General features: G+C 43.9%; 1 protein-coding gene across 6 annotated transcripts in view; it reads left to right on the top strand.

Moving 5' to 3' along the window:
- Positions 1 to 13,218, top strand: part of RPTOR (regulatory associated protein of MTOR complex 1) — a 405,549-nt gene that overhangs the window by 370,174 nt on the left and 22,157 nt on the right. For all 6 annotated transcript variants that reach the window (XR_006417225.1, XM_044456423.1, XM_044456421.1 and 3 more), the window contains one exon: positions 10,259 to 10,365. Coding sequence is in view for 5 of the 6 variants with exons in the window: in XM_044456423.1 (XP_044312358.1) it covers positions 10,259 to 10,365 (107 nt within the window). In the remaining variant the exon portion in view is untranslated. The remainder of the gene's footprint in view (positions 1 to 10,258; positions 10,366 to 13,218) is intronic.

Genomic DNA, 13,218 nt, shown 5'->3' with positions numbered 1-13,218 from the left:
TTAGCAAGAAGGGAGTTGCAGGGGCTTCCCATTTGATACACTGAGCATCAGACCAGCTTAATGCAACCACCGTGGAGAATCAATATTCATAATGCTTAGGCAGCAACAGTCTGTCAAGAGCTCACAGATAGTGTCTATTCAGCACTAGCTTTGCACACCTGTTGAACTCTTTGGGGACAGAGATCTGGAGCATTCCAATCACAAAGGGATATTCACCGAGTGATGTCGCATTATAGCAAAATATGGATGAGTGGGTACACAGTGATATTTTTCACTGCATGTCTATAATTGCAAAGCCATAACCATTCCCTGGTAAATATGTCTAGACAGATATCAAAGGTAATAAAATATCAGAAATGGTCTGTTCTCTTAAAGTCCAGGTTGTGCACGTGGCAATTTAAATGTACCTGCCATAGTACCATGATACTTGGTCCAACTCACTTCTCAAATGATGGGCAATAACTACTGCAATTCAGTGAGAACTGACTGTGTGGATGTGCACTTTTTATTGCCAGATTGCCATGTCCTAGTGTGTTGTAATGCTTAAAATGTTGGACTAGGGAGCCAGGAGATCTGGATTCTAGCCCCACTAAGCCATGAAGTCCACTGGGTGATTAGGGCCAGTCACTCACGCTCAAAGTAATTTCATCGCAGGGTAGAGGAGGAATATGCAAGCTGCCAGGAGGAGGAAGAAGGCAAGATATAAATGTGGTGTATTAATACTCCAGTGGGGATGCCCATGAGCCTCTAAACTCAGAAGATTACCGTCATCCAGTGGAGAATGGGAGAAGTGTGGAGGCCATCACCTCCCTGTTCCTCTTGCGCTGCTACCTGACTGACTTCAGCCCAAGCCTGATCTGACCAGATGGGCTAGTTCCTTACTTTGAACAATCTGGCAGTGTTCAAAGTACGAAATACTTAAAATTCAGCTCATAATAAAGCATGCCTGTAATTCAGAGATGACCCAGACAAAGCCCAAGGGTTGGGTTAGGAGACCTGGGGCTAAGTTAGGAGACAGGATGTTCTCAAAAGATATCTTCTGCATTGCTTGGGTCAAGGTTAAAGGAGGCTGAGGGAATTAGAGCAGAGAAAAGGAATACTACAGAGTGGGGAATTAGGTATGCCTGATTTTCTTTTGCAGGGTACATGGTATAAAATGATAAACATTTTGAACTTCAAATTTAAATGGGGATTATTAAATCTGCATCCAGAAAAAAGCCTAGGGAATCTGCTTGTGAGTCAGGGAAAATTAATCTGGGTGGAGGAGGGCTTTCATCATGAAATAGTTATTTGGCATAGTAACCAGTACTGCAATGCAATAATTACCTGCCCTGATACTGAATATCTGAAAGGAATCTAATAAGGAGACCATGATTTAGAGAAACATACAGGATGGGTGGTGAATCCCAGGATCACAATTCCTTGTAAGATATGCCTTTGTAGTTGAAGACAGAGAGCAATACCATGAGAGAGGTCAGGTCCTTTATGAAAATAAAATAATTAGGGGAGCTACAGCTCTATTTTAAGCCCCCCCCCCCAGTTTTGTAAATTCACTTCCCCTGTGTTCTAGTTATTGTTAGATGTCACTATGGGTAATGCTTGGCACAGAAGGAATATCACTTGGAGGGGCATTCTTAGGAATTAATGAAGGATGAGGTAATGCAGCTTTCCCACTGCTGTTTGGAAATTAAAGTAGGGATATGCCTCATTCATCAGCCAGGAGGATGTGTGTATAAAAAACCAACTGCATCTCTGCGATGCTGTTCGAGTATGGCCTGTGCACACATTTCTGAACTAATCAAAATGCCAGTTAGACACTGGCTGCATTCCAGCAATAAATTTTAGCGGGGGAAACTAAATGGTATGTATTTGAATGCAGCCATTTGTGATGCCAAAATTCTGGATTGAAAAGTATGCAGGGAACTGCTGCACTGAGATGTATCCCTGCCTTCGGGGGAATCCTTCAAGGAACAGTCACTTCCTCTTGTTGATACGCATTGCCTGCATATCACTCTACTTCATGCAGAAGTGCTAGTCCTTGTGTGGAAAAGCTCCAGTGAATGATTTTTTATGTTAGCTTTCTGCAGTGGGTCTTTTACACTTGACTTGATGGTGTTTTAGTGAAGAACGGAAAGGACAGGGCTGCTATGATGCTGTGAGAATACTATTGCCGTGAAAATACTATGATGCTGTGAGAACCTTTCCCCTTTACGACCAAAGGCAGTAGTAGACTCCATGAACAAATGTTCTCATAGTCACATGGTCACTGAGCAGCACCTTGTATTCTGAAATCAACACAAAGAAGCCTTGCTTGCTTTCCATGCATTGGGAATCCTTGGATCTTTTGAGCAGGCAACAGAAACTCACAGGGAACTTCCTAGCCCCAGCAGCTGAGACTGCAACCCTGCATCAGTTTCCCTTGCACCAGGCAGTGCACTCTCAAAAGCTAGGAATTTTAGGGAAGTCTTGTGCCTGTAGTGCCAGGGATGTCTCACATCCCTGAAAGATGACCAAAGCATAAGGCAGGTAACGCAACATGCACTGACTGGCACGAGCACGTGTAGCAAGCAGGCACAACATGCAGGTAGAAACCACCGATGAGGAATACTGTGCTCAAGCTGTCCAGTTGACTCAGAGTTGAGCAATTTTACTTGTGCTAAAAAGGAAGAGAAATGAAACCGAAAGACAGTAGTGCTAGCCAGCTGGGGCACTGAGTGCAATTCAGTACCATTCGCAAACGCGGTGGCCGTGCCTGACTCACCAAGAGAAAATTCATTCGTTGTGCCTAAGCATTCTATGTTTGTCTTTGTCCCTGTTCTACCATTGTGCTTTTCAATAGTTTATTTTGTTTATTCCTTTACTTCAGTATTCTGTCTTTTCCAAATGGAAGCTTAATGCCAATTAATCACCATCATAAAAATGTAACATATACCACTTAAGCTCAGGGTGACTCCTTTGTGATGTATGTATGTCGAGGATTATTACCCTGCTTTTTCAATCTTTAATATCCAAGGTGTTTTACAGTATCATAATAAAAGCAAAAACTATAATTAACAATAAAATATTGTTAAGAGAAGATTATGCTAACAGATGGCTTTTATACAAATTAAATAACTATCAAGCCAGCAGCAATTAAACGTTATACCCACAGCAGAACCAAACACCAAATAAAGGCAAAACAACAACATTGTAGTGGGTGCCTGAAGACAATCACATTTGGCAGTCAAGGGGTGGGAGGGCATTTTCCAAGTGAGGCGGCGCTGCTGCTGCTGCTGCTGCGAAGAATGCCTGGCCTCTAGAAGCCCTGCCATCAGCTCACCTCCAGAGCTGCAGAGCAGATGCTCAGAACTGGACTCCTAGTGAAGGTTTTAACAGTGAGAAGGTCTGCATGATTCTAAATATTTTCCCAATGATACATGAGTGCAATACAATGTTAGTGACATGACCTTCTGCTTTCTCATCATGGATGACTTTGTTGGAAAAGCTTGGCTAGGGTAGGCTCCTCTTTGCCTCCACTTGCTGCTTTAAAATCAAGGAAGTTTAAAAAGCAGAACATCTGCAACATGGCATAGCTGAGGTGTAGACAGAGATGGGATGTGGGTGGCGCAGTGGTTTAAACCGCTGTGCTGCTGGGCTGGTTGACCAAAAGATCACCGGTTCGAATCTGCACAACGGGGTGAATTCCCGTTGCTCCGCCCAGCTCCTGCCCACCTTGCAGTTCAAAAGCATGCAAGTGCAAGTAAATAAAAAGGTGCCACTTCGGTGGGAAGGTAACAGCGTTCCGTGCACTTCGGTGTTTAGTCATGCCGGCCATACGACCACGGAGACTGTCTGCGGACAAACGCTGGCTCCCTTGGCAAGGAAATGGAGATGAGCACTGCCCCCAAGAGTCAGGTATGACTGGACTTCACATCAAGGAGAAACCTTTACCTTTACCTTTTAGACAGAGATAGTCCTGCTGGTACTTTGCTTCTTTCAGAAAAGTGCGTCTCAGTTCATGTATTTGGGAATGGTTGGCATAAAAAAAGCAAAAGAACTGTTTTAGATTTATTATCATTATTGTAAAATAGCACAGCCAAGGAGGCAGGGAAGACATGGTAAAGTCCCATACAACCATACTCCATACTGTGCAGCAGTTGTAATGGATGCATTTGCATATCAACAGATATTGCTGCTTAAGCACTGGAAATGCAGAATCTCTGCAACAGAAAGCACTGTTTAGAAAACAAGCATCTCTCTCTCTCTCTCTCTTTCTCTCTCTCTCTCTCTCACACACATACACACACACACACACACGTGTGCACGCGGGGGGGGGAGAAGCACACTTCTCATTCTAGCATCCCATGGAAAAATTACTTTTTTGCTGTAATTAAAAAGAAATCAAGAATCAGCAATGAACCACTTGTCCTCCAGGAGCTTGAGATGTAAACATGAGCCAATAATGTTCTTTTCCACTCCTTGAAAGCCACTAGACACCTCAGACCTACTTGAATAAACATTAGCTTGGCCTGAAGTAATAATGTACACAAACTACTTTGTTCCTAATCCTGAGTTTTCTACTATTAGCATTTCACAACTTTCAATATTTTTATGTGGTTACAAATGACAGGTTTATATGCAAAAGATTTCTGGTTGCTGCCATAGCAGTCATTTTTGCTTTTCATGCCTCATGGATGTGTTTGGAAGCATAGCATCTACACATCGCTTGGATTCTTCTGTCTGCTGCAGTCCCTTTAGAATGGAGGGATTCTGTGCCATCCAGGTTCTTGGCACATGGGCACCCTCTGGTGGCAAGAGGTGCACAAATGTCCATGGAGTGGCAGCCCAGGGCAGCCTGTATTTCATCAAGGACCCAGAGAGGGTTGTTCTGCTCCCTGCTCCCCTGTGAGGCTGCCTGTTGCCCGTTGTGTGGGCTTTCCAGAACTAACACAGACGCCAGTGATCAGGCTGTGTCTATGCTCTCAAACAAAGTTGTGGCGGGGGGAGGGGGATTGTTGTGAATTGTAAACATGTAACAAAGTAGAAGGTAACTTGAAAGAGTGATTTGGGGGAAGTTATTGGGAATAGGTAACAGCAAATAGCCATACACATTGGTATTTTTATGACTGGTAACTAAAGAAGCAGTGGAACCTACAGAATTCAGATCCTTGCTTTTTTAAATGTTCTCAGAGCTATACCATGTTAGGGGTGGAGGTACGATAATTGCCTGCAGAAATAACTCAGTATGTAGTTTGCTAAAGGACAGATTTGTTCTTTCCACACTGATAAATCTTTCATGAGAGCAATTCCCTTTTAGTCATGTATGGATAACATTCTTTTATGGTTCCCCCTTCCCACAAAAGAAAGAAAATTACTTTATCAATCCCATTTTGCAGATGGAGGAAGTGAGGACTGGGCACAAGTCAATTCTTGCCAAGGGTCACTCAGAAGACAGCGAGGAATTTAAATCCTTCATTCTCTGTTCGGCATTCTATTCATGAGGCAGTGAATCTTTGAGAGCTTTGTTCTTATCTCCACTGGTAACTGGCAGCAGTCCCTGCAACTTCCGTAGGATGAATATAGTTCTGAATATCAATTAGCAAAATTAATAATTAAAACAATTGGAACGCTTTTTCTGTCACATTTCCACAGGTGACAACACTGTTCACAAAGACAAACATTATAATAGCAGCACAATCCAGTGATCACATTGAAAACAACAAAACTCCTAGCAGCAAAAATGAAGCAAGCAGAAAACATTCAAAACTAGCCAGCCAGTCTTAACAGCCAAGGGTCCTCTTGATTTAAAATATCATACACTGTTGTATGAGATGAAAGCAGAACCAGCTCTAGCTTTCTTTGAGCTCCACATAGAGGCATTGCAGCATTCAGATATAGATGTTATGGAAGTATAGCTCAGCGTAGCATGGCCCTACCTCTTTCAAAAGGAGCAAAGGCTTCAGGATAAATGGTGCTGCTCCCTGTCTATCCAAGAGCAAACCAAAGGTCTAGGAGCACCCCCAGGCTTCCTTCCTTCAACTGGGAAAAACACTAAATTGGTTGCTTGTAAGTAGACTAGCTTCTCCCAGGCACTGAGATTACTCATCCATGTCACCTCCTCCTTGTCAGTTCCTCTGTCTGTCTGCAAACTCCTGATACAGAGTAGATGAAGCGCCCTAAACATGTACTCATGCAAGCAGAAGTACCCATATGCTCTGTGTGGTCTGCAGATTATATTGCAGCTGAAATGGTATAAGCTCCTTGTGAGTATGAATGACTGAAAAATTGGCATGTTTTGCATCACATCCTAAGAGTGCTGCCTGTTTAAAATAATAAAGCATCATCCATCTTAAGCCTGCTGGGTTCATCCTGTCGTACAGACCATAAACAAGATGACAAATGCAAAATGCTTCTGGAGGTGCCTATCATTGAAACTACTGCCTTCTTGCTTGCTCTGAATCTCTAGCACCCCTCAAAGCTGCCAGGGAAGCTGAAGAAACAATCAATTTGGATGTCCAGATAAAGATGTGAGCTGTCAGCTTATCTACCATTCTCATCCTTTTCCCCTTTCCTTAGCTCCTTCAAGTGGTAGCAAAAGCTGTCAGGAACAAACCAACAGTCAAAGAACAGCCCTCAGGTCCTGCACCTGCTTGGATGCCCTGACAGTTCTAGCCAAATAGCACATTACAAGTGGCCCTGGCCACTGGATTTAAAAAAAAAAAAAAAAAAAGGAAGTGGAGAAATGAAGATGAGGATGCTTCTTTTGCATAAATCTTCAGCTTACTTCAGATAGGCATGAAGTTTCAAGAGAATCAGTTTTGGTTCTGTGCCCCACCAATCTCCAATGGATCTGGTCCTGCTGCTAAGATATCGCCCTACTGTACCTGTAGTGGTAATTTCCACTTCCAGGATCATTTCGGGTATTTATGGCTAGAAAAGCAAATGTTGCTACTTGATTTTATCTTCTGAACCAAATGCTGAGCTTTTAGATTTGCATGGTATGTTTTTTCTGAAGCTTTTGTGTTACAGACAGGGTCCTATTCCGTTGGTCCCTAAAGGCTCTGGAGGCAGTGATGGGAAGGCTGGCAAAAGGAAGCTCATCGGCAACTCTACAGTCTTGTAGGGTTACCGAAGAGCTTTTTGTGAGTTTTCCCCTGTTCCATTTGTCATTACAGTCGTACTTTCTTGTAAAGGGAGCCTGGGCACAGGAAAAAGAGAAAAAGGTACCCTCTGTTGGTTTGATTAGCAGAAGAGGTTGTGCCACTGCAACAAATTCATTTTAGCTTGTCCATGCCTGGAACAATTTATTTATCTCTGCTTTTTAAAAAAGCCTACCTTTATGTACTTCCCTTTGGCAATATTAGAGATGCATAGTTTGTTTACCTCCTGGGGAACAAAAGAAGGGAAGAGATAATTGCCAAATCACTTTTCCCTCAAAGCAGAAGATTTGTGTGCCATGCAAGCAGTTTGTAACTTCTGTGGAGACAATCATTCAAATTAAACAAGCTGGAATCCACTGTTGGAGGCTCCCCCAGCTCCAAAGCTTTGCAAAACCTGCCATTTCCCCAAGTCTGCAGTAGTTAACAAGGATGCACTGGGCACTCCGGGCATTGTTGGCTCTGAACATTTAATCCTTCCAATATGAGGAGAATTAAACCTGCTGCACAGGAGAAAACTCTTCTCTTCATCTTGTCAGCCAACTTGGCTGTGACAAGGGTCTATGCTATGCTTGAAGGATAAGGAAATCCTTGTAGTACTCCTGTTCAGTGGTGGATAATTTCCTCCAGCCTCTTTCTGGCAATCAATACCCCATATAGTTAGGGACTCCTGCACAGTTATTCCACGCAGTGCAACTTGATCAAATGCTCTTTTGCTTTAGGGCTCTTGGTCTAGACCAGGGACGGAGAGCCTGAGGGCCTCCAGATACTGCTAGGCAAAAACTCCAAACATTTCTGACCATTGACTGTACTGGCTGGGGTGGTTCAGAGTTGGAGTGGAGTGTTGCAGGTTCTCCACCCTAATCTACATTTTCTTTGGATTTAGCACTTCGTTACAGTGAAAGAGAACCTGCCCTTTAGCTAGCTTTTTTGCCACAAGCTAAAAAACAGGGAACATCAGGTTCCTGGTGATGCTTCAGGAATATAATTCTCCCAACATATTCACTGGAAACAGCTTTCCCCAAAGCTGCTACTCCTCCATCCTTTTGTCATCTCAGATCAGCAATAAGAAAGGATTCCTTGAGGGATTCCTCTAGCCCCCTGGAGTCTCTAAGGAGCCCCAAGGAGTACAGCCCTGTGTGGACTGGATGAACCACACTCTGCAGGCTGGAGTGGATGTTGCCCTCCCTATTTTAAGTGTATTCTCTGCGCCAATAATAGTAGTGATGAATTGTGTAGCACAAGAAGCACATTGTGACAACCCCCATAGGCACATGCACAAGAAAAGTCCATAGCTATGCTCCGGGATACGTTCCCCTTACTTTGCATTATTTATACTCAATTGAGGTAGCAATCTCATTTAACTTTCCAGTAAAATATAGACATCAGAAGCAAATAAACTACTAACAATTAAATTTAGAGGGCATGACTGCAGTCCTTTGTATTAAGTAGCAGTAAGCTCCAGTGAACTCAGCAGTGCTCACTTTTCACCACAGAGGTTCAAGTTGTGAAACACTCTGAGCTTTAACAAAAGATCTTTATCCTGATTTAGCTTTTCATTAGATATGCAAGCAATCTTGCAAAGAAGTATTACCATTTAATCTCCTAATGTGAAGTAGGAAGTAAAAAGGACCCATCTAAGTTAAAAGGACCGGGACTGGGTCTCTGCTTGGGTATTTTCCGTGTTCTTTAGCTTTGTGCAAGGGCTTGGCAGTGCAGCACCCACAGGCACCCTGGTGTCCAGTGGGACCACTAAGTGGGCCTGGCAGACACCACCCAGCTCCTCACACATGCGGATGTTGACACCTGCCACAAACTGGCTTCTGCTGTCCGGTTGCAATGTGAGACATTCACGGATCTGCTGCTGTCAGAACTTGGCAGGATCTGGCCCCACTATCTCTGCTCAGGATTTCCTCCATTTCCTGCCCATGTGGGATTCTCCCCCAGACACACACAGCTTTTGCTGCCTGCCTCCAGGCTTGCCTCAGCAACCCTAATGAGGAGGCAGACCAGGAGCCTTCAACCCCTTCCTCCTCCACAGCCAGGTTCCTTTCGAGGGCTACTGAGATAGGCTGCACCTTTGGTCTGTATATATGCCTCTGAATAGAAAGGTCAATTGGTCCAGTGCCTCCAAGGGTACTTTGATTTAAATGCAGTCCTCAGCACAGTGCTGAACTTTATTGTGAGCCTGAGCAACAGCTGGAATGGTGCTGGGCTGGAGGTGAAGAGGAATGAGAGAAGGGGATCCTAGGCAAGGGCTGGAGATGCAGAAAGATGGAGCGGGGTAGGGAGAGAGAAAGAGAGAATCCAGAAAGCGGGGACAAGAAAAAACAGCCTGGGGGCAGCAGTAAAAATTGGGGGAGAAAAAGGACAGAATCCAGAGAGGGGGCTTTCCCCATGTTTTGTGGCTGGTGAATCCTTCCCTTAGCATATTGGCGCTGGGGAGATTTTGTTGAAATGTCGAATGTGCACCTCTGGGGTAGGCCTGTGCCTACCCCTGCTCTGTGCTAATCAGCTGCAAGCAGTAATAAGTCTTGAAAGATGTGTCATTGTCTCATTCACTTGCCAGAATGAGGAGGGGCCACCGGCTGCCTGGGTTTTCTGGTAGGAGACCTCCTTGCCTCTGCTCCAAAATGCCCAGAGCTGCACACCCCCAGCTGCACACCCCCTGGGATTCCCTTCACTGCACCATTGCTCTACATCATCTCTCACTACCAGCTTTCTCAGTTCAGAGCCTTGCTTGTGGATGCCAGTCCCTTCGTTTAGTATGTACCATGCCATCTAAATGGTCAGCAGGTTTTGTTGAATATATAATTTACTATGCAGTTCTGGTAAACTGCTTAAGCTGCATGCAGTTCAAATGGAGTGAGGCGTCTCTGAAAGACACTGACTTATATAATATTTCATTCTTCTTTTCTCTTCTGCCAAAGCACATACAGATAGACAAAGAGACAGACAGACATGTTCTTCCATGGAATTTTATGGATTCGCATTAAAATATTCAGCGTGCTCAAAATACATATCCAAGGCTGGGAGCTGAATGCTGTAGACATTCTGATTCCTTTCAGTTCTGCATATTTTTAGAGAATAATTTTGTACGCCACCACTTTTTCTTTCCTCAGGAGCAGGGATGGTGGTAGACTGGGAGCAAGAGACTGGCCTTCTCATGACTTCTGGAGATGTGAGGATTATCCGAATTTGGGACACAGATCGAGAAATGAAAGTCCAGGTAACCATGGTATTTCTTGGCTTAGGAATGCGGGGATCCATGAACAATGTGTGACTGGAGAAGCATCTTGTGCTTTGAGGTCTTTGATTTCACCACATAAAAAGCTGCCTGCTCATGAGAATTCAGTGCAGGGCAGCACAAAAAACAGTGTGTGGAAAAGCTGTTCTGTGCACAGCACACAGTGACCACTTTCACACAACACACTAAGCTACCCTGTAAATCAGCTGCCTGCTGACAAGCTGGCAGGGTCACTGTGGCCCTTTCTTCCCCTCCTTCGCCCTCAGGCCTCCAGCCAGTATCCTGGTTTCATGACAGAATCTAGTTTGTCTCCCCTAACCTACTCTGATCATTCCCCTTTTCATTCACCACTTTTTAAAAATAGAACTTTAAAAATGCAAAATTGGGGTTGTACTTTCAAAACTTTTTTCCCCCAGAAAATTCTGTGAATGAGTTTGGTTATGTGGCAGGGGAACAGGGTGTCCTGGTTGGTCTTTCACAAGTGTGTTTTTGCCTAGAATGTTTCAGCTGTCAAAGGGAGCAACCAGGAAATTGGACTGGAGTTCATCCAATTTAAGTGCTATGAATAAATGGAGAGTAAATTTGTGCACTTTCAGTAACTGCTGTTAAGGCAGGTGCACAAATCGCCCCTCCATTAACTGGCCTGACACAGTTAAATTGACACATATTTTCCCTCTATTTAAATCCCAGCCATCACATGTGTGTACATTTCACATCCAGAAAATTGTCCGAATATTCCCAGCAGTTAAAAAAGAAGATCCAAACCTAATGAGCCCTGCTGGATCAGACCAAGGGGTCAACCAGCTGCCTGTGGGAAAGCTGCACACACGACATGCCATATTTTTATTATTTATTTATTAAAACATTTTTATGCCGCCCCATTCGCCGAAGCCTCGGGGCGGCTCACCATATTACAAGTGGCAGCATGGGGCAGAGCAAATGGGGCACCAGTACCAGCGGTACATAGGCTCACGTCTTCCCATGGGACCTCACTGACTCCAGCTCAGGCAGCCATCCTCTCAGGGAACCGCAGGAACTACAACAGAAAGTGCCCGAAGAGCAGCCATGAAAACGTAGGTAGAGCCAACGTCTCCCCTGTCTGGACTAGCTGGAGGTTCAGGTGTTGAAATGATGGAGGGCACTGAGAAGTAGCAGTTCAGCACTTGAAACAGAAAAGGTTACATGGCTAAGTGGGATATATTGCCCACACCCACACACACCACCTTTTCCCACTTTTATATGAGTGCTTCTCAATACAAGTCAGCAACTGGATACTGGCTACTGAGCACAGATTAGCCAATATGGAGTCTCATCTTGTCTGATTTCCATGAATTTCCCCTACTCCACTGTGCTGTTCCCCTTGAAAGGAGAAACATACAAGGAAATTGGTCAGACAAAACCAGTGGTTCCCAACATTTTCTGTATCCCACACCTGTAGAAAATGTTTGATTTATGTTCATACCCCCTACAAAAGTAATATCTCATTGGAAGATGAAGTCAAAAGCTCTAAATTTTGAACCACAAAATTGCACCACATTCAGTACTGTGAGTGATCAAGTTGAACTAAAAAAATCAGCTTTTAACTCAGTACATCTATAAAATGAGCAATTGAAACTGATCTATTAGAAAATGCTCATAAATAAAATGAGCAAATAGAAAAAAATGTAAATACTAAAATCAATCCTAGTTGTAAACAATAGCATCAATCCCAGTTGTGAACATAACATTCAGTAACTTCTTTGTTTCTGCTTCTCATTCACGATTGTCAAAATGTGGAATTTTGTGCTGATTGCAATCCACAAGTTTGCATGTGGATTCAGGCGATACCTAGATTTTGTCTTGATTGACAAAAGAGAATTGAAACTAAATGCAAACAAAATAATAAATAGTTGTATTATTGGGATAATCTTTGGTGCAAAAAACATTGTGATTCACCAATTTTGGCAAATTGCGATGCGGCCTTCCTCTTTGTTGCACCCCCTGAAATGCCATCTTGCACCTCTGGGGATGCAGGCACCCCCGGCTGGGAACTCCTGGGCAAGGCTATACATACCAGACAGTTATAAGAGTGTGCTTGCAAAAGACTGACAAAAATTGAAAACATTACAAATTTTAAAGGCGTTGCGAGAGTCATTTTAAAGTGTCATTTGGGCACTGGTGAAGGGATCTTAACGGCGGGCAGCAAGGCCAAGATTGCAAAGCATGGCGGTGGGGGAGGGGGTTGCCACTCTTGCTTGCTACCTGATTCCTGCAAACCAAAGAAATTGCTTTCTTGGGTTCAGACGGTCCATCAACCCATTGTGGGTTCAGGAAACCCTTGAGGAAGACATGGGTTGTCTGGATGGCTTGTTTCTAAAATAAGCAACTCTGTGGGAAGCAGTCTGAGCTTGGATAACACCAAAACTCATCATGGCTAGTTATCCCGGATAGGTTGTCATGTTGTGCTAATCCAGTCAGTATATGTAGCATCCTCTGTATGGATGTCAAGTTCTCCCCCGTCAAGGTGGTGCTCAAGAGCAAACCTGCTTTGCTTCAGCAATAGATATGCAAATTGTTTTTTTCAGTTTCTTATCTGGACAGTGGGAATTGGAAGTACCAATTTTGTTTTTGTATGGTCTTCTGACATTACAGCTGAGATTAGTCTCAAGGACAATTGAGGGATCCCTGTAAGAGTACTGAAACACACGCAGAGCAGGTGACTCAAGAAAGTTAACCAAGCCACAGACCAAAGCTCTTGCCATACATATGCGTTATGCAGTCAAAGAGTTAACAGTGTAGAAAACGTTCTATGAAGCAGCTCCCTATTTATGCACAGCCATGACCTGCATGTAGCCA

Source organism: Varanus komodoensis, unplaced genomic scaffold (assembly GCF_004798865.1).
Source record: "Varanus komodoensis strain SLA01 unplaced genomic scaffold, ASM479886v1 scaffold84, whole genome shotgun sequence".
NCBI classification, from domain to species: Eukaryota; Metazoa; Chordata; class Lepidosauria; order Squamata; family Varanidae; genus Varanus; species Varanus komodoensis.
Note: the sequence above shows the minus strand (reverse complement) of the source record. Positions and strands in the feature narration are given on the sequence as shown.